Source organism: Anthonomus grandis, chromosome 16 (genome assembly GCF_022605725.1).
Source record: "Anthonomus grandis grandis chromosome 16, icAntGran1.3, whole genome shotgun sequence".
NCBI lineage: Eukaryota > Metazoa > Arthropoda > Insecta > Coleoptera > Curculionidae > Anthonomus > Anthonomus grandis.
The window spans coordinates 17,514,254-17,535,468 of NC_065561.1; the positions used below are offsets into that span (position 1 = coordinate 17,514,254).

The 21,215-nt window shown below is 32.2% G+C and overlaps 2 protein-coding genes across 5 annotated transcripts; one reads left to right on the top strand and one right to left on the bottom strand.

Annotated features, from left to right (window-relative positions):
- Nucleotides 1-1,718: 1,718 nt before the first annotated feature.
- Nucleotides 1,719-20,158, bottom strand: LOC126745579 (E3 ubiquitin-protein ligase RNF13). Of its 3 annotated transcripts, none has more exons than XM_050453481.1 (9): nt 20,105-20,158; nt 19,636-19,992; nt 19,455-19,524; nt 14,815-14,986; nt 6,745-6,997; nt 6,516-6,690; nt 6,277-6,455; nt 5,850-5,988; nt 1,719-2,241 (listed from the first exon to the last, which is right to left on the bottom strand). In XM_050453481.1, exons 2-9 carry the CDS (start codon nt 19,711-19,713, stop codon nt 2,060-2,062), a joined length of 1,248 nt encoding a protein of 415 aa, XP_050309438.1. In that variant the 5' UTR covers nt 19,714-19,992; nt 20,105-20,158; the 3' UTR covers nt 1,719-2,059. The 3 variants fall into 3 exon arrangements, with proteins under 3 accessions (XP_050309438.1, XP_050309439.1, XP_050309437.1); XM_050453482.1 differs by having other exon boundaries at nt 20,052-20,133; XM_050453480.1 differs by lacking the exon at nt 20,105-20,158 and having other exon boundaries at nt 19,636-20,092.
- On the top strand, nt 15,391-18,310 carry LOC126745580 (odorant receptor 49b-like). Of its 2 annotated transcripts, none has more exons than XM_050453483.1 (6): nt 15,391-15,809; nt 15,908-16,402; nt 16,454-16,556; nt 16,613-16,717; nt 16,770-16,925; nt 16,977-17,802. In XM_050453483.1, the coding sequence occupies exons 1-6, from the start codon at nt 15,490-15,492 to the stop codon at nt 17,028-17,030; spliced, it is 1,233 nt and encodes a 410-aa protein (XP_050309440.1). In that variant the 5' UTR covers nt 15,391-15,489; the 3' UTR covers nt 17,031-17,802. The 2 variants fall into 2 exon arrangements, with proteins under 2 accessions (XP_050309440.1, XP_050309442.1); XM_050453485.1 differs by lacking the exon at nt 16,977-17,802 and adding an exon at nt 18,062-18,310 and having other exon boundaries at nt 15,397-15,809.
- Nucleotides 20,159-21,215: the final 1,057 nt, after the last annotated feature.

Genomic DNA, 21,215 nt, shown 5'->3' on the forward strand with positions numbered 1-21,215 from the left:
CTCAGAATGGCTAAAAATTCATATAAAACTAAAATAAAACAAGCGAGACACTCGTATTACACAAACAAAAGAGGAAATAGTCATAAAAAACCAAAACCATCTGGAACATCATTAAAGAAACAAAAAATAATGATCCGTAATGCCAAATGTAATGTAAATCCCGATGAGTTTAACAAATTCTTTGTGAATATAGCTGACTCAATTACAAATACACTGCAAAAATCTAATGACCCTGTACAATTTACAGCAAAATATGCACATAACAATTCAACAGTATTTCTCTCACCTGTTACCGAAATAGAAGTCATTGATCTTTTAAAAAGTTTAAGTGATAGTTCTGCTCAAGACATCTTTGGTTTGAGCAATAAAATATTGAAACAACTTGCAAATGGTTTGGCCCTACCACTATCTCTAATAATAAACAAATGTTTTTCATCTGGTACGTTTCCACAAAAGCTTAAAATAAGTAAAGTTGTTCCTATATTCCTATTTAACCTAGTCTATCAAAATTTATCGAATCAAGTATACTTTCATACCTGTATAACAAATGTTTCATGCATACTTGTGAGCATTTCTGATGCGAACCAAAATTGTATTTTGATTTATATTGTAAACAAAATGTAAGTTTTTTTATTTGCTATGTTATGTAGGTAAAACTCTAGGATTGATGTCTCCCTTTATGCACAGTATTATTGGCGTTTGACAGTCTAAACTTTTTGACGATGCTAAGCTGTTAGATGTATATGAGCAAATAAAGAAGTATTATTATTATTATTATTATTAAAAAGCTACATTCAACAAAAACATAAATGAAAAATAAAGTAAAAGTATAAGTTGGCTACATACCTATAAGCAACACACGATAGTTAAATAAACGTTTATTTTTGGTTTAACAGTTAAGTAAATATACCTTGACCATATACGGTTGATATATACATATACTAGTATTGTTTTTGTAAATTGGCTCTGCCGTATATTAAAATAAATAAATATTAAAATAAAGCTGCTTAAGGTAAGGCTTTGGATTTGATTTTATTGGTTTCATGCTCTGCTATTTTAATACTTATTTTTGGTTAGAGTAAATTCTCTAGTAGATAAAGTTGAAATAACTTTTCCATGTTATAAGGACAACAGTTAAGGTTGAAGAAAGAAAACACTATTTGTTATGTACAAACTTTATTGAAAATAATTCTAATAATAATAACGTCATAAAACTAATATCATAATTTCATCCAAAACATGAATAATAAACGAAAAATAAAAACAAATCTTTGTAAACATCACAGAATAATGTCACACCAATTACCCCTCTCCTTGAGATTCGAGGCAACTCTATAACAAATTACTCCAAACATAAGACTCATTTAATTTAGATATATTTTTTTTAAATAGTCAAAGCACAAATATATTATTATGAATAGGAATAGCAAATTACATACCAAGGGGCAAAAGGTGGTTATTCTGAGGAAAATTAAGTTCAAGAGTCACATCATATTTTTCGCAAAGCGCACAGAAAGATTCCATTTTAATCAACATTGACTATCAAAATTGGTTAAATAAACAAAGAGAAATGGAATAAATGGCGCGTGTTATAAAAAATACATATTTTTTGCACTAAACATATTAATAAATAAATATCACTTATCTGCATAAATAAACCAAAAACGAACAATTTTATTTTGAAGATTTTTCAACGTTATGCTTATTAATAGACTAAACTGATTAAAAACGTATATTAATATATGAATATTTACATCCTTAATTCTACCTTCAGATTTCATATTGGCACGACTTACATGTTACTATAGGTATATTTTGTCCTTTATAAAACATTTTTAAGGCTACATATTTTCCATTAAGGTTATTGCATATAGCACCTCTTGCCTGTTTTGTCTCATTACAATCAGTATAATGACATAACATTCGAGTCCATTTAATTTCTTAAAAGAGATCCGAAAGATAATGTCTAAGTGATAACATATTTTGTCGTTCACGATGCACGTCAAAAAAAATAATTCTAAGCCGACTAGATTCAATTCACTCAAATATACAATAACAATTAAACGATAATGTCGCCGTGAAAGTTATTGTCGACGTCGTCTTCCTCCGGATTAACTATCGCGGGGTTTTCGGCAGGTATATAATTATGGCTATCGGATTCCGTACAATTTGCGAACATATACTCGGGATTAGATGTGGAAGATCCGCCGGCCCTTCCGATGGAGTCGCTAGCGCTGGTATCTTAGCAGAACAAATTAAAATGATGTAAGTTATTATGTAAACAATTGGATTAACTTATAGATAAATACAAAAAAAGTTGTTAATATTTAGTATTTTATTTAATTACTTGGATAGACTAAACGAAATTTGGATGGATGGATATAATAACAGGAAGGAAAAGGAGGATAAAAGTATGTGAAGTGAAGGTTAGAAAATGGGTACAAGGGAACCAATGGAAAGAGGAAGAGAGGAGGGCGACTTACTATAGCCGGCTAGCACTAACCACTTTGGTAGAGGCGTGGATTCAGCAAGAGTTCAATAAAATTGAGCGACACCTGTTTTACCCCAGATGGATAAGAAAATTCCGATGACCAAGAAAACAGGAAATTACTAAAAGCACTATAGCTATAAACCTGAAAGAAAATCCCACAAGGAAGAACAGAGGGAAATTTATGAATACAATCAATTATATGGACCCTTAATATTATGTACAAGTGTTATGGTGTAATTAATAATGTACTTGAAAGAAATAAATTAACAATAAAATAAATATTAACCCTTTACTTTGAACTCATGGGCCCACACTAAAAGTCCCTTGTCTAACTTAGAAAGTTAGGTTATCTTTCAAAATTCAAAATAAACATAAAAGACAAGCTTTAGTTCTGGGATGCATTCAAGTAAATCTATATTAAAAGAAAAGTTAATAATTAAACTTATTACTTTAAAAACAAGTTATGTTGCCCTTCCTAAATATAGTGTCTATATCAATGGTAACATCTCATATTCTGTTATTTGGTTCGCGTGAGTACTTGCGAAATAGGCCTATTAATTCAGTTTACAAGGAGATCTATACGATTTATTATAATGAAATAACTACTATACACTTAATTATTATGAAACTATTCAAACAACAGTGTAGTAGTGAAATCTAATAATGAGGGTGATAAAATGTATTTTTGAGGTTAGTATTTAGTATAATATACTACAGCAAAGCTAACAAATGCTGACAGGACTTTGGTTTACTGACTGCATGATTGAGATGGAGGACCTGGCTGGATCGGTTTAACAGCAGATGTCAATGTAGATGTTGTGGAAGTTATTGGAGTAGATGAGTGGAGATTTCTACTTCTTATAGTAGTGGATGAAAACCATACCAAGAAAAAAAAAGCCTGAAAGTGGAAGAATGCCCAGATTGACGAATCGCCAATACAGTAAGTAGATATAAGCATTGACGGTGAAACTTTAACTGTATGCTTGAGTATACTTATATAAAATTACATGTGTAATATGTAGAGTATCATAAACCAAGATGCCAAATGAAATATTAAGACTTACCAATGGAATTGGCCTTTTCTCGGGAACACAAAACTGGACCCTAAACAAAGAACCTTGAAAAAGTTGGGATATAACTACACCACTTATAATCCTGCACTATTGCAGTATGACATTTCGTATCCACGAACTAAAATACCCAAAAAAGGTGAGTTTTTAACTTTTCATTGGAGTAAAACCGGCAAAAATACCAAGAACTAAACCTTCTTCAAAGGCTTGTTCTTCAAGACTCCCCGAGGTCAAAGATTTTCGCGCCAGAAACGGTTTTAGTAGGGCTATAGAAGAATGAGCTGGGATCTTATTGGCTAGGATACGACTTCTGACATTAGTGAAATCAAAACAATTAAATTATGATTAATAATTTGTGTTTCATCATAAGGGTTAAAAATTATTGATATCAAAAATAGAATTAATACTGAAATGATAACTGTTTATTTTATTAACTTTAGTACCAGATTAACTGCCTTTTGAAGTTCTGTAATCGAGCTATGCTTTCGCTAACATCTTGATTTTATTTTATTTATATATCTGAAGAAAAATAACTGTAACAAACTACATATAATAAAACAATTGTAACAGGTGGACCAAAAGTAATGTCATAATTTGAATTGGGCGCCATTTTCGCAAATGATGAAGACATTTATGATGTAGATATATAACAAGAAGATAGCTGCAGCTCCCTTACATCGAATCCAAAATTTCACCAATAGCAGATTTCTCAACTCCTCGTAACAACTAGGGTTATTTTCACTCACTTTTAGGCAACTAAGAAGACCTATAGCACCAGTAAAAAGAAGAATTATATAAATCTAATGAGTGTGAAACATAATTTGGAATAGATAAGCAATTAGTGAAACACAAAGCCTCTCATATTTGCGAAATTATTCAAATGTTCATTATGCCAGTGAGAGGACATCAACAGTCCTTATCATAATTATTACTTATTTATTTCAGGATTCAAAATTTGAAAAGAAAAAAGTTTAAAAAGTTTTTCCTTGTTTGTTTAAATTAAGGGTGCTAAAAAACTCTGGGAAGACCAAAATTACTGTTTTTCCAAAAAGGTAAGTCTGAAGACCAGTTTTACAAAATTCATGTTGGCCATTGTCAGAAGTAACATCTTGGAGATCATCTAAAATAAGATAAAAGACTCGAATTGCATCTCGAACTCACGCATTTACTTATTAACAAAGAAGTATCTACATAACATCAAAAAATCTGTTTCGACAACCAAATGATGCTGTAAGTGTAGAGGCATTGGGTTAATGAGCTCAGATAGAGTGACTCTGTTCCTTTTTATAAGATGATTTATGTGTGGAACATCCCAACTTAATTCTGAGGATTTTTTATTAATAATCAAGATACAGAGTCAAGAAGATTTCCTAAATGACTTTGGGGAAGACTCCATATGTATGGACATGGCAGAAATTGTCAAAGTTGTGTATTTTGCCTAATTTGGTTATGTACATTCTAATAGTAAGTATATATTTCAAATTTCATGTGCCAATTGTTACTCACCTGAGGGGTGTTATAGTGTCTCATTAAAAAGTGCTTCTGAAAATCTAGTTTTACTTAAATAATCCTACAATATTAATTTATTGTGGTAATAATTACTTATTTATTTATTCTGCCTTAAAACAGAAAATCATGTGTAATTACAGTAAACATCTGGCAAAGTCTATTATATAATGTAATTAAATAACCTAAAAGTTAATTTGTTTAAGAGAAATCGAAAAAGTCCATCACACTATTTGTTCACAATATTACACTCATCTAACATTTTCTTTATTGGCCAACAATCAGTCTTAGTGTGAGAAATCGAACACCAAAACATGCGTTATTTGTGTATAAAAAGTGAGAATATAAAAATGGAAAATTTTTTGGAGGTCTGAACTGGCCCTCCAGATCGCCAGATCTAACAGCACCAGACTTTTCAAAATCTCGCTTAAACCGCTACAAACTACGCAGCTTCTTACAAGATACAAGACCTAAAAGCTCATATTGAAAAAAATATCGCCAGATGTTTTACGAGCAACAATTAAAACGAGCGCAATTTTGCATCAACTCGGGAGGTGGCCTTTTGAGCGATACATTTTTTTCCAATTAGGGTCATCAATCTTACACTTTCAAATAAACAGAGCTGGTTCAAATTATGACATTACCTTTACACCACATTGTATAACAGTATTACCAATTTAGGTACCTATCTGTGTTTGATTGCCCTTTACTGGAAGAAGTAAAGGGCAAATGTAATTAAATTTGAATTTAATCTAGTCAAAACTTTAGGCTAAAACACTTACCCGTTGACTGTGTACTATCGACGCTCTGCCTCTCGGCGTTGATGCTTCGCGAAACGTCGTCGACGACAAAATCACGATGTCGCTCTAAAACTTGCGATATCGAACGTTCGGCTCGTCTGAATGGATTTTCTTGTTCCACCTAATTAAAAGAAACCATAAAGAAACCGAAATGAACAATGCCTTAATTGAACAACACCGGGAGTTTTTGCATTCTGATTGATAAGACCTAAGAATCCAAGACAAAACCCATATGAAAAAGCTTATAAAAAGTATCTATTTGGTCAATATAGAGTCCATTTGTTTAAAATTCTCAAGAGCTTTTGTAATTTTAATCTGACACGTTATAAGATTTATGATCTTCAAAGTAGTGCACTCGTTAATTGGCTTTGCACTTTAGTACCTATAAATAATAATAATAAAGGATTACCGAAAAAGTGCCTCCTTGTGTCCCTCTATTATCGGGTCGAATTAACGGAGTCGTATCAGAATCACTTTCGGAATCGGAGTCTGAATGTACTTCGTCATGCGCAAACACTTTGCGTTTGCAGATCGGACATACCCGCTTGTTTTTTGTTAACCATGGGTCTATACATTTAATATGGTACACTGAAAATAAATAATAATTTAAAAAAAACTTACATAGAAATAAATAAAATGAGTCATTACTATGGTTACATGGCAGCACCCTAAGTTTCTCTCCTTCCACGTAATCTTCAAGGCAAACCGCGCAGGTTTCGTATCGGTCACCTTTTTGAAATTTACAGGTAGGGATCTTGTTCAATTGCGATTTCGGCAAACGGTTTCTTCTTTGTCTCCTTCTATCTCTCACAAACCTTATTATCTAAAAAAAAAAAAAAAACTTCATAAAACTCATACAAATTTATAATTCGCTTACCCAAAATATGAGCATCACTATAAAACAGAGTCCGACGAATATCGCAAACGGTATCAGAAGGTGAGTCTGTATATTGAACGGTGTGTCCGCATTGATGATCAGATAATATTCTGGATTGGTGTAAACGTTCTTCATCAGAAGTCCCGTTTTTTGACTGATAAACACCGCCGCTATTTCAATTCCTGTGGAATTCTCCGCTGACATAGGCACTAGCTGATCTGATCCAACGTTGTATACTATTAAAGCGTCATATCTAAAATTGAATTAAACGTGTGAAGTGTTTTTTCTATAATAAGCACAGTGAAATAAATATGATGGACAAGTGTTTGGACACTTTTTCTGGACAGATAAGGATCTTCTTTCTTTTAATGATAATTAAATTGAAGCCAGACTTAATATTTAAACATATGTACAAGAGACAAACTTAGAGGTAACCTACATTCTACTCTAGTGCACTAATAGCACAGTCTAACACAGTCAAGGGTCGAGTCCTTTTCGACTAACCATCCGCACCTACCGACGCCGCCCCTCTCGCCCTTTTACCGGTTCGTCCACGAAATGTGGTTATAGGGTTGACTGAGGGTTCAGTTTATTTTCGACGTTTACCGAGTGTGCCAATATTTTTTGTTTTTGTGAATTTAAATTCTGTCATTTAGTGCTAGTTTTACGGACTTTTACTTTAATATGATTCCTCTTAAGTAACCAGGTCAATCAAAAAAATAAAGATAATCGGTACAACCCTACGTTTTTATTATTGAGAATAATAATGCTGGATTGAATAAAATAAGAAGTAAAATAAGACTTCAATTTACACAAACCCCCATAAGGCATTTATACAGCAAAATAAAATAAGAAGTTGACCAAAATGCAACTAATATTTTATTTTTATTTGAAAACGAAAGTACACACGGCGTTTTGGTCAAAAAACCCATTGAAAGACAAAGAGATAAAATTTACCTTGTATGTAATTGGTCAATTTCTTGAAATATACCTGGCATGTGATTGGTAATTCCTTATTTCTTATTTTATTTTGCTGTTTAAATGCATAAATGTCAAATAAGGCCTTATTTTATTCTATTTGTCTGTATAAATTCAGCTTAACTAGTCGGCAATTAAGGTATACATTTAGGTTTACACCCTTTATATTAGGTACACCTTTATTAGGATTAAAGGGTTTTTAGGGAATTCTAGTTTTCTTAACAACATTCCTAAGGTTTTGACTCAAATTTAAGCGTTTTATTAGTATTATAAAAAGAAATAAAAGCAAAGAAAAAATGGCGACTGGTTGCATACATAAATATATCGTGGGCGTACAAAGAAAACCCTGTAAGTCCACTTTTTTCAAAAAATCGTTTTTTTGCATAGCCAAGTCCATTTAAATATAACCTATCATACTAAATACCCGTTAAGTCCAATATAGTTCAAATAGAAGAGATACGTCTAGCTTCCAAGTTATTAAGTCCGGAGATACTAAATATTATTCAGGAAAAATCTATTAAGTGCACTTAATTGGTTTATAAATTAGAAACGAGTATAATTTATCCTTTTTTAAACCCAAAAAGGATCTCTGCCAGAAGTGCGAAAAAAATAAGAAAAAATTAGTGACAGCAGACCAACAACAGGAATATGACGAGATTTACCTGAGTCAACTAAGAAGAAAGGATGACTGCAATGCAGAAAAAATTAAAGATAAGGATAGGGCTACAAGAGAAGAAAGTTTTTGCTCAGTAACATTTGACTTACAGTCTGTGTTGCAGATTCCGTGCTCAGATGTTAGCCCAATGTACTATTCACGAAAAATTTGTGTTTATCAACCTTACCATTTATGAATCAGCTCCTCCAAATAGAGCCCTTTTGCTATTGCTGGACTTAGCTAAACGGCAAGAGGGGAAGTTCAGAAATCGGCTCCTGCCTCTTTGAATATTTAAAAAAATTTCCACTAAATATAAAAGAGGTTTCGCTATGGTCCGATACATGTGGAGGTCAAAATAGCAACCAATATGTGTTACGTTACGCCACTGGTTCATCCATTCGACCGTTCCCAAATTTTAGCTGACGAAGAACTATAAGAAAAACGTTTTTGTGCTTGTGTGTGAACTTTTAACACAAACACCAACGACAAATGATCTTAAATACTTTTCAAAACGTGAAACATAAGCAAATGTCAATTAGAACTAAACAAAAGGCATATTTTGATGAAACGAAAGCAGCAAAAAAAAATGAAACGTTTGATGTTGGACAAAAAATTCTCTTAAAACGACCCAAAAACCCAAATACACCTAAAACTATTCTTTGTACAGGACCTTACGAAATTTTAAGTGTTAATAAAGAAAATAAAACGCTTGAAATATGTCTTGATAATAATGTAATTCGCAAGTTTCATTTTAATAATGTCAAACTTTACTATGAATAATAATTAATTTTTTTTAAATAAACATGCAATAAATTAATAAAATATCTCTCCAATATCGACATTATTGTTAAACATTTTTATTTTTTGTTTCTGTTTGTCTGGATTAATTAATTTGATGTTACAACTTACAAGTTAAATTGAGTTTGATTTTTTTTTGTGAGTTTATCAAATAAATAAAAATAATTAAAAGTAAAATCTTGCAGTTTGGCTCGCAAAGAGAAATGCAAACTCTTCATTTAAAAATGACTTGGCCTTTACTTATGCAAGTATTTTGTTTTATTGCATGGACTTGGCTGCTGATCTGTATGGAACCCATCCACATAACGACATTAAGTATCGAGTATAAAAGAGATGCCATGCAGATTGCAGACTCTATGACCAATGGACCATCCCCATGGTCATCTTCTTCAGAGGGGAGGTGTTACGTTACGCCACTGGTTCATCCATTCGACCGTTCCCAAATTTTAGCTGACGAAGAACTATAAGAAAAACGTTTTTGTGCTTGTGTGTGAACTTTTAAATAATCAGATTTGACTGTACCGCCTAAGTCGCAAGATCGACTCAATTTTGTATTCATATTTTTTTAAAACAGTTTTTATATTTTTAACATATGAAATTTTTTATTGAAAAAAAGGAAACATTCTTTTATTCATTTCAAAACTTTTGTAGCAGCGTTATTGTTTTATTTAGTGCATGTGAGTCATATCGAGGTAATTGAACACAAATTTTTGGAGAGCGGCCATTCCTATATGGAAGTGGATTCAATGCACAGCGCCACTGATGCAAAAAAATTCATACCAGTGTATACCATTAAAGATTGAATTAATATTTTCCGCATCGCAAGATCAAAAAGAAATCGTAATAAGCAGAGCGAACCCTACAATGTTAAAGAATTACGTTTTAATGAATTCTACGATTTAAAAAAATTATCCGATTTGCTTATTAAAAATAGATCTAAAGATCTTGGAGGGGAAACAGTCAATTGGCTACTGATTAAAAGTTTGCGGTATTCGAAATTGCATCCTGATATTATCGAATATAAATACGAACATAGCAGCGATTATAAGGTTATTAGAATTTGGGGAAAAGGTAGACCACCAGCAATTCCAAAAAAATTAGAGAAACTATATAAAGGGCCTTTAGCGATAAGCACAAAGAAAAAAGAAGATCTTTTGAAATTATGCAAAAGTGGTGCTATTCCTTCGGAATTCCATAGGTGGTACCAGTCTCTTTCTACTGCAAAAAATATTGAAGAAGCCAGTATTGGAATTTCCGATGAAGAAACTGATTCCGATTCCGACAATGAGCCTATGACCAGAAAAACTAATACAGTTTATGAAGAAAAATCTGATAAGTCTCAAAAAATGTGATTAGTTTGTCAGCGAAGACCCATTAAGTGCAATTATTATTTAAAAATGCTAATAAACAATTTGTTCTAAAAAATGATGTATTTTAATTTAACCTAAATTAACTCTAAGAGATGTTACTTCCCAAAAAATGCATTTAGCAAACATAAAAAATAAAATTGGATTTTACATTACAAAACTTGAAAGTTTAAAATCGCTTAAAACTGTTCGTTTAAAATCATTCCATTACAATCATTCGTTTAAAAATCGCTTAAAAGCTTCGTAAACTGTTTACACTTGATAACGGTTGGAGATACTTACCAACCGAAACGTCGTGTTACATTAAATAAATAAGACAATGCAAGTTCGACAAGATGTTTTCACTGTACCATTGTCTACCACCTTCAAAAACTTACAGGGTTTTCCTTGTACGCCCACGATATTACCTATTACCTAGTTGTTATTTATTTAATGTGTCACAATGAATAAGCGTCAAAACTCATCAAAATATTTTAAAATAAAAAAACCTTGATTTTACCCAATAATATTATTAAACTTAATACTTTCCTTATTGCCTCCCGTAAAAGCATTTCTAATGTGAACTTTATGGACGGACTTGTATCCTGTCATGCGAGGGGTGCCGGCGTAGCTTACAAGTGATTTACGACCGCTTATAAAAAAAGGCGGCATTTTGAGGCGATCAAAGAAGTGATTCTACTTGTTGAAATCTATATACTTTGCTAATAGGCTCTAAACTACTTCATAGCCTCCTTACCACAGATTACCTAAACCAGATGCGAATGTAAGCCTGGCGGCATGGTCTGCGTTCCCCACTATTTTCGTCTGCTCAAAGTCGGATCGAATAGTATGGGAGCATAATTATTTTAGTTTCACGCTTGCTTCGGTACCCGTGACGCTGAGAAGTGGCATAGTGCCAGCGCAAATATATTTTTTTTAACTATGACGAGTTATAAGTGCATAAGTAGATGCTGTTCTTCTGTGAACACAGAAGTAACCTTTTTTGGTCTTCCAAGTGATCCTTTAAGGTAAACGTATTTAATTTATTTAGTTTTAAATAGTATTAGAGTTAATAATTTTTTAGATGTGACAGGCACTAAAGATACGCCCATCAATTACATTACAAGCATAAAATCACCAAGCATAGGAACACAAACTTCATCTGCATTGACTGCCAATAGCCCAAGAAGTTGCGATACCAAGTCAAAGGCGTAAAAAGGAATGTATTAAAACAAAAAAAGCAATTTGAGCCGGCTAAAGCGATTAAACCGAAACTCGATAGTTTTATTAAATTATGTGACAGCTTTTTAAATAAAACTTTATCTAAAATAATAAAAGTTCAAGCTAAATTACAGCATAAAGTAGGTAAAGGTAAACGATATCCAGATAGTTATAAACAGTTTGCTTTAGTTTTGTATTTCTTGGGGCCAAAAGCATATAGATTTCTCGCAAAAATATTAAATTTACCTACTAAACATATTGTCTTAGTTTCGTCCTTCTGAATCCAACGAGACCGTCCGCAAGGTCGTAGCTCCCATATTGGCTGAGAGCATTTTTGTGGCCCTTTTGGGCTCAAAAACTGGGTAAAAAATTGACTTTTTTCCGAATTTTCAAAGAGCTATAATTCCACTTGTTCTGGTCGAATTTCGTTATAACCCGGTGTTTTCGTAATGTAGGTGATGGGAATAAGCCGCTGATAGGGGTTTCTATAGCTATTTTTGGGTTTAAAGAAAATCGATTTTTCGCATTTTCAAAGTGCTATAATTCCCTTAGTTTTCATCGAAATTCATTATAACCCAGTGTTTTCGTGTTGTAGGTGATGGGAACAAGCCGCTGGTTTAGTTAATTCAAATTCGAAAAAAATCAATTTTTGGTGAAAAATTCGATACGGGGGGGTATACCCGAAAAATGAAAAAACCCAAACTTTGAAGGCCTATGTCTCGGCTTCTATGGGAGCTATCGGGAAAATTCCAACGGTTTTGTCTTAGTTTCGTCCTTCTGAATCCAACGAGGCCATCCGCAAGGTCGTAGCTCCCATATTAACTGAGATCTCGCATTTTTGTGGCCCATTTTTGGGCTCAAAAACGGGGTCGAAAATTGACTTTTTTCCGAATTTTCAAAGAGCTATAATTCCACTTGTTCTGGTCGAATTCCGTTATAACCCGGTGTTTTCGTAATGTAGGTGATGGGAATAAGCCGCTGATAGGGGTTTCTATAGCTATTTTTGGGTTTGAAGAAAATCGATTCTTCGCATTTTCAAAGTGCTATAATTCTCTGGAAAAAATGACACAAAGTATTGTTTCAAAACCAGGACTAAACGAACAGACATTCAATCCTCTTGCTATTAAAGTTAAAACTATGTCTGAACTTGATAAGTATTGTACCATATGTATTGATGAAACATCTTTAATGTCCTATCTTTATTTTAATTTAGCAAAAGATGAAATTGTAGGCTTGGAGGATATTGGAAAAAATTAAAATAATAATATCATAGCACAAAATGTTGCTGCTATTATGGTTCGCGGACTTTTTCATAACTGGAAGCAACCACTGGCTTATTTTTTTGTAAACTCCCAACTTAAAGCTTCAGATATTTTAAAAATATTAACTAAATGCGTTAAAAAGTTATCAGATGCTAGTTTATTTATCCAAGGCTTAGTAACTGATATGGGCTCTAATTTTATACAGCTTTCTAGAATGCTAAAGGTCAACGAAGAAAATCCTGAATTTCAATTGGGCGATTTGAAATTAGTTTACATTTTTGACCCTCCACAATTATTAAAGGCTACTAAAAATAATTTAGCCGAAAATAATTTTCATTTTGGCAACAAAGTAACGTCTTGGAAGTTTGTCGAACAATTTTATGAAAAAGATAGCCAGCAAGTGTATAGGTGTGCTCCGAAACTTACTAAATCCCACATATATCCTAATAATTTTGAAAAGATGAAGGTAAAACTGTCCACTCAAGTTTTAAGTCATAGTGTTGCGAGTGGAATGAATACATATATGACTTTAGGAGCACTTCCTGTAGATGCTTTACCTACAATTGAAATTATAGATAAATTTAATACTTTGTTTGATTTGTTTAATTCTAAAAATACGTCCCACCCGAATAAATTTAATAATGCATATCAGGGTCTTGATTATCAAGTTGAGTTTTTAAATCACATGTGGCCATTTTTAAAAAATCTTGAAATATGCAATAATAAAGGAAAAAATTTGACAAAAAAGTGTAAATTTCGTTCGTGTTGGATGATATGTATCTATGGATTGAAAGTCTTATGGCAGCGCCTTTCAAATTGCGGATTTAGCTACCTAAAAACCAGAAAAATAAATCAAGACTGTCTTGAAAATTATTTCGGAAATATAAGGCAACAAGGAGCGAATTGCGTAAATCCAACCCCAATTCAATTTCAAAGAGCCCATAAAAAAATATTTTGTCAGAATTTTTTACACTCTGAATATATGAACTGTGAGGGCGATTTAGGCGTGCTTCTAGCTGAGCTAAAAAACGTTTCAGATGAAAATTTAAGAAAAGTGATGTCTACGCAGTCATCTCAAATATTTAAGGCAATAACTGTTTCTGATTGTGATTATAGAGAACACAGTTTAACCACACAAAATGCTTTTAAATATGTCTGTGGTTACTTAATTAAAAAAGCTTTAAATATTCATAAATGTCCCATTTGTGTCAGTTTTTCAGAAGAATCCAGAAACCTTGATGCTTCAAATTTATTAACTAAACTAAAGGCATATAGCAACACCGAAACTAATATTTTTGGTAGTTTGAAAACACCTAGCGAGAAATTTGTATGTTTTATTTATGAATTAGAAAAAAAAATTATTTCAATGTTTGATCAAATATCTACTAAACATGGCATTTCTCATAAATATTTAAACGTTATGAGTTTAATAAAATTTAATCATCCCTATAATAATTTCCCTCGATTATATATATATATACTGGTTTAGGTAATCTGTGTCCTTACTTCTACCGCAATTTTGCTGTTAGGGGTGCAAATTAAATATGCAACTGGGCCAAAATGTGTACGATTGATAATATAGAAAGAATTAAATAGAGTGGGAAGAAATATTGCCCCAATTATTTGTTCTCGAAGATTTTGACGGGCTGGTTAGCATTTAGAGTAGGACAAAAGCGACTAGTATTTATTAAAAAAGGGCATTATAGGTTCTGTAGGGGGGGGAAAGAACAGTTGAAATAAACGGTCAAAAATCGCTTCAATTGGTTTTTTGCAAATTGACTATGAAATGTGTGTGTACTTATTCACTTACCCTTTTTGTTGGGCCACACGAGCCTTTTGTTCAAAGGTACAGTTTTGTTCCTGGGTATATCTGGGCACAAGCACAAACCATCTCCCGATTATGTTGTTAACGTCCGGGGGTGGACTGAGGGTGTCGTCACAGGCACTGGGTGGATTCGCGTTGACAAGCATTCCACGCAAAGCTAAATAAAATGTTTTAATTTAATTCAATAAAAGGTATGGAGCTTAACTTGTTTATTTTTATTTGTTTTCTCAATAACATAGGGTAGGACATAAAACTATTATTAAAGGGTCCAGCAATAAAGATACCTTATCTTTATCTGCATTATCAAGCAAACAACTCTAAAGTTTTTCACTAATGTTGTTTTGCAATTGTAAAATCTACCTGGTATTAAAATTACGATATTGTCAAGTAAAATCAGTAATTATTGACTTGGAGATGGAAAAATAAGTATATAAGAAATGTATTTGTTACATGATACTATTTAAAACATCTCGCTTCTTTTAATTTAAAACTGTTATAATTTCAAAAGTAATTTTTTAATTAAAGGCAATGCAAGTTAATAATATGCCTAAGCTGAAATACTCCCTAAGCTGTTTATTAATTCCTACTTTAATTATTTTCTAAAGAGAATTCTTAATTTTTCATATATGCAAATGGCATTATAATATTATAGACCCAACAATGGAGATCGAAGCGATTGAGAACGACTTTAATTGCAAATTACTTAAAGTCCCAAAAATGTTTATGCTGATTTCGGGTTGTTGGAGATTTCAGTTTACTAAATCCCAACTTTTACAGAAGCTTTATCACAGATTGTATTCGTTGACTTGTCAAGGTATTTGCTTAATATTACTGATATGTATGGCCATTCGAATACCGAATTTAGTAAATCGGGATGCCAGACGATTTGTAGAAAACGTAGGATTTATGACGACTTTCTCGCTTGTTGCTACCAAGTTGGTTATATGCCGGAGTTCTACTGTCGGGGATTTGGTGTCTAGGTAAGTTATTAAAGTGATATATTTAGGCACTATTAAATTTAAATGGTTAACCAATGAAATTAATTGAATACCTTTTCATATTTCTTCTTCAATTGCAGGATTATCCATGAGGAAAAGGCCTTGTACCTTAAAGGGAATCCTAAGATCATAAGTAACTACAATTACCACATAAAGCTCACAAATAAAGTTCACGTAATACTACTCCTAGCCATATATAGTGTATGTATAATTGGCATTTTACCATACTTTGTTATATACCTTCGAAATGAATCTCAGACGGAATTAATTATTAATCAAGGCAATATCACAGGTGAAGTTTCATCGGAAAAAATACTGCCAATAGAGATGTGGATGCCGTTTGACCAAAACAACCATTACGGCAAAACCATTGTTATCATGTTCATTTTTATTTTTACTCAAACCACTTTCAATTCAGTCAGTCAAATTCTGTATATCTCTCTTATGATATATGTTATAGCCGAGTTAAAAAATTTGCAAATTATTGCGAGGAAATTTGATTTGGAAGTATCTGGTGAGGCAGAATCTCTGGCTAATTTAAAAAGATTGATAATAAGACACCAAAAAGTCATTAAGTAAGTCTTACAGGTGTACCTATATGATCATAATCAATTATGTGTTTCAAGATTTGTAGATGACTTAAATGATGCGATCAGATATGTTATGCTACAAGAATATTTACTAAATTCACTAAGTATTGCTAATTTGATGTACCAAATTCCCAACTCGGTATGATATTGTAAAAACATCTCATCATGAAATATGCATATTAATTCAAATTTTAGCTAAAAACTTCAATCTTGTTTACCATTTTTTACATTGACTTTTTGATTGTCCTCGTCATACAACTATTCTTCATGTCCTGGCATGCAAATGAAATACAAGTACAAGTAAGGGTACACATTCTTCTGTAAATAAGATTTAACAGTGGCTTTATTTCAGAGCCTTAAGTTATCAGATGCCCTCTATGACAGCAACTGGTACCAACATTCTCAAAAAGTTAACAAAACCATTTTGCTTTCAATGATAAGATTTCAAAAACAACTAGTTATATGGATCGGACCATTTTTACCTATGAACCTTAGTGTTGCTATAGCAGTAAGAATTTTATTTAATATTTTATGAGGGTAATATTTTTTTAATTTTTAGAGTATGAAAGCTGCATACTCCTATGTGACTATGATGAGCAGATTTTCTGAATAAACACTTGACCTATTTAAACAATTGCTTTAGTGCACAAATGTCAGCAATAATTTTTATGTAGAACACTGCATATGAGTATTTTGAAATAATGAGTTATTTTACTGGTCAAAATTCAGGATGAAGTAAATCAGGGAATTTAATGCTTCATTTAACTCATTATCACACCTTTTCATCCTTTGTCTATTGCACTGACTCACCTTTATTTATATCTACTTTTCAGAATATATTTTATCATCATAAGCAAATAAATATTGCAAATATAATACAGAGGCAGAGATGCAGGCTGACTTTCATTTTTCAATTACCAGTATATTTTTTTCAGTATTGTTTTCAAAGCACAATAGTGATTAAAAACTGTTTCACATAAACAAGGTTCCAGTTTTTAGAAATAGCTAATCTATAGAATTATATAAATTACCGTAAGTACATGCACTTATCACAAACAAAGTGCACTTAATTGTATTGTTGAAAGGTCATTTTTCTTTATTAGAAAAGGGATAAAAAACTGATTAGTATGTTGTTGTCTAATTGCGATTTTTTTGTTGATGAGTTCTGTGAAATTTAATATGGACTTTTCATAATAAGCCTAAAAATGGTTATTAAACTTTTCCTATGAATATTTCTGAGGGCAACATTCACATAATATTGCCCAAGATCTTTACGAACATCTGACAACACTGTTATGGAGATAATAGGGACAATTTAATAGGAACCTGCACAAATTAGGAGAACTAGGAATGACTGCCTTATATATTTAGTTGTGTCTTAAGGTTTTAAATAAACATTTAATGTCAGTTCATAAAAATATTGTTTGGGTAGAAACATGGCAGTCTAAATTCAATCCCCTCTATGACAGCACCTGGTACCAACATTCCCAAAAAGTTAACAAAACCATTTTGCTTTCAATGGTAAGATCTCAAAAACAACTAGTTATATGGATCGGACCATTTTTACCTATGAACCTTAGTGTTGCTATAGCAGTAAGAATTTTATTTAATATTTTATGCGGGTAATACTTTTTTAATTTTTAGAGTATGAAAGCTGCATACTCCTATGTGACTATGATGAGCAGATTTTCTGAATAAACACTTCACCTATTTAAACAATTGCTTTAGTGCACAAATGTCAGCAATAATTTTTATGTAGAACACTGCATATGAGTATTTTGAAATAATGAGTTATTTTACTGGTCAAAATTCAGGATGAAGTAAATCAGGGAATTTAATGCTTCATTTAACTCATTATCACACCTTTTCATCCTTTGTTTATTGCACTGACTCACCTTTATTTATATCTACTTTTCAGAATATATTTTATCATCATAATTAAATAAATATTGCAAATATAATACAGAGGCAGAGCTCGAGCTTGACTTTCATTTTTCAATTACCAGTATATTTTTTTTCAGTATTGTTTTCAAAGCACAATAGTGATTAAAAACTGTTTCACATAAACAAGGTTCCAGTTTTTAGAAATAGCTAATCTATAGAATTATATAAATTACCGTAAGTACCTGCACTTATCACAAACAAAGTGCACTTAATTGTATTGTTGAAAGGTCATTTTTCTTTATTAGAAATGCTAAAAGGGATAAAAAGTTGATTACTATTTTGTTGTCTAATTGCTATTTTTTTTGTTGGTGAGTTCTGTGAAATTTAATATGGACTTTTCATAATAAGCCTAAAAATGGTTATTAAACTTTTCCTATGAAAATTTCTGAGGGCAACATTCACATAATACTGCCCAAGACCTTTACAAACATCTGACAACAATTGGGGAAATAATAGGCACACACAATAGGAACCTGCACAAATTAGGAGATCTGGTAATGACTGCCTTATATATTTAGTTGTGTCTTAAGGTTTTAAATAGACATTTAATGTCAGTTCATAAAAATATTGTTTGGGTAGAAACATGGCAGTCTAAATTCAATCAAAATTCATCAGATACAATACAGCATGGCAGAATATCAATAAAATAGCACACCACAGAAATTACTACCCATTAATTATAAATAAACAATTTTCAGTAACCAACATAGGAAGCAAAAGAAAAGAATAGTAAAAGCATGTATTGATTCCTTTTTGGGGTTGCTATACTATTTTCCTGTTTTGCGATGAAGAAATGTGGTATTTTTAAGAGTTTGTTAAAAACACTATACATGCAGATTTATTATTCCAGCATGTAACTAAGTACAATTACTTAGCGGGGACAGATAGAATTGTTGTTCAGCTGTTCTCTGTAATGTTCAGTACCTCTTGGCCTAATGTTGTGACTTTAAGAGTCATGAAATAAGTCTCAACTTGGTTTATTGACAAAGAAAATAAAAAGTGATTTTTGAAGCTCTCTTCACTGAAGAAGGAAAGTCAAAAGAATGTATACCTTGGATAAGTTAAATAGGATTATTTCAAAAATTATACTTACATCCATTTGAGAGATCATATCCGAAGCTAGCTGAAGCATCTGGAAATTCTTCAAAGTAAAAATCTGACATCTGAAAAGATATTGGGGTATCTGTTTAAAGTGTAAGGGAGTTTAAGAGATAAGTTCGACATGAATTTAAAAAAAAACTGATAAATTGACAAAATATAATATTAAAACTTACAAATCTTGCTGTATATATTGCTGCATGGCAAGAATTTATTAGGTGTAGCCCCAGCACCACTAATACACTTAACAACATGGTCAAATTGGTTTAATAAGAGTCGATTTGTAAAAAGTATGATTTTTGGATGGAGATGATTTGAAAGGTATTTCCCTTTGATAGTTACATCCCTTTGCGATTAATCGCCACTATTTGGGGAAGTACGTGAACAATTTGTTACTCATATGCAACTATTTAAGAATCAATTACTGCATTTTATGTTAATTATTTGAGATGTGATTCTGTCAACAATGGTCAACCTTGGAACTTCTTATCAACTGTACGTCTTAATTTTACTTGCCACTTAACTGCTTCAGTCTAAAAACAATTTTCGTTATTAGTTAAGTTAGATTTTCTAAAATTATACGAAAAACCACCAATTTATTATTATTATTATTCTATTCTAACAAAAACACAAAAACAATCATACTTTTTCGTCCTACTGAGAATTTTGTTTGACATTTGAGATGACAGCTTAATCAGCTGATCGATTGACAGTACACTACTGAAATGTTAAGGCGTATCTTCACGTAACGCAAACTGCAAATGCACATTGAAATAACCACTATATTGGTACCATGAATTCTACTTAGATTCGTGTGGTAATATATTTAAAAATAAGGTACTGGCGGTTTTTCACTACTGGCAGATCATTAACAATATTAACATATATCGTCGGTCCCAAGGCAAAACCATGAATGTGCAAAATTGGCAATTTTTACCTATCTACATTTTCAAGCACCTCTAAACCAGTTCTTGACAATGTCTTCGACTGTCGCAACGCGCGTATCGTGAATGTGACACTTTCGTGGTTTTGGCCTTGCATTAAAAGTTTGAAGTCAGTGAATGTGGTACATTCGTTGTTTTGACATTGTAAGTGTATGGTATACTTTGTAACATTCGTGTATAGATTTTGAGTAGTAAAAAATCAATTATAAAATGATAAACGTGACATCTAGAACACAAAAAATAATGGATAGTGTTAGGTCTAAACATGAAAGAGATAAGCAATGTATGGACCAAAATGGAACTAAGGTATAACGTGGGTATAAGCCAAAGAAGGACCAGTGCAAGATATGTTTGGCACCGAAAAATATGACTGCAGAAGAAAAAGAAGCGCAAGAACAAACGTTCCAGCAACACTTGAGAAGAAAGGAATTGGCACGCAAGGCTCGCAGTGCTGATAAACTGGAAGCAATAAACAATTCTACTATATTAGCGTTCAATTTTGACCTTGATACTCACAACTCCAAAAGGATCTGCAGGACAGATATTTTACTTGCGCAAGTTAGCTGTTTATAACTTGACAGTTTATAATATTGGAAATCAAGATGGCATTTGCTATCTATGGGATGAAACCCAGGGTAAAAGGGGTTCAAATAAAATCGCTTCTTGTATCTATGAATACGTATTATCTAATCCAGAAGTACCAGAAGTTAAAATGATGTCAGATGGCTGTGGTGGCCAGCAAAAGAATTCAAATTTTGCTGCTATGTGTATATGCAGCTCATTTCTTGTTCATCCTAGCTTGAAAATCATAG

Coding starts and splice junctions, on each gene's coding strand:
- LOC126745579 (XM_050453481.1), bottom strand. CDS start 19,713: ATGTTGTTAAGTGTATTAGTGGTGCTGGGGCTACACCTAATAAATTCT. Junction 6,691..6,744: donor TAGTGATGCTCATATTTTGG/GTAAGCGAATTA, acceptor TTTTTTTTTTAG/ATAATAAGGTTTGTGAGAGA. Junction 2,242..5,849: donor CGATAGTACACAGTCAACGG/GTAAGTGTTTTA, acceptor TGTTCTGCTAAG/ATACCAGCGCTAGCGACTCC.
- LOC126745580 (XM_050453483.1), top strand. CDS start 15,490: ATGGAGATCGAAGCGATTGAGAACGACTTTAATTGCAAATTACTTAAA. Junction 16,557..16,612: donor TGTACCAAATTCCCAACTCG/GTATGATATTGT, acceptor TTCAAATTTTAG/CTAAAAACTTCAATCTTGTT. Junction 16,926..16,976: donor ACCTTAGTGTTGCTATAGCA/GTAAGAATTTTA, acceptor TTTAATTTTTAG/AGTATGAAAGCTGCATACTC.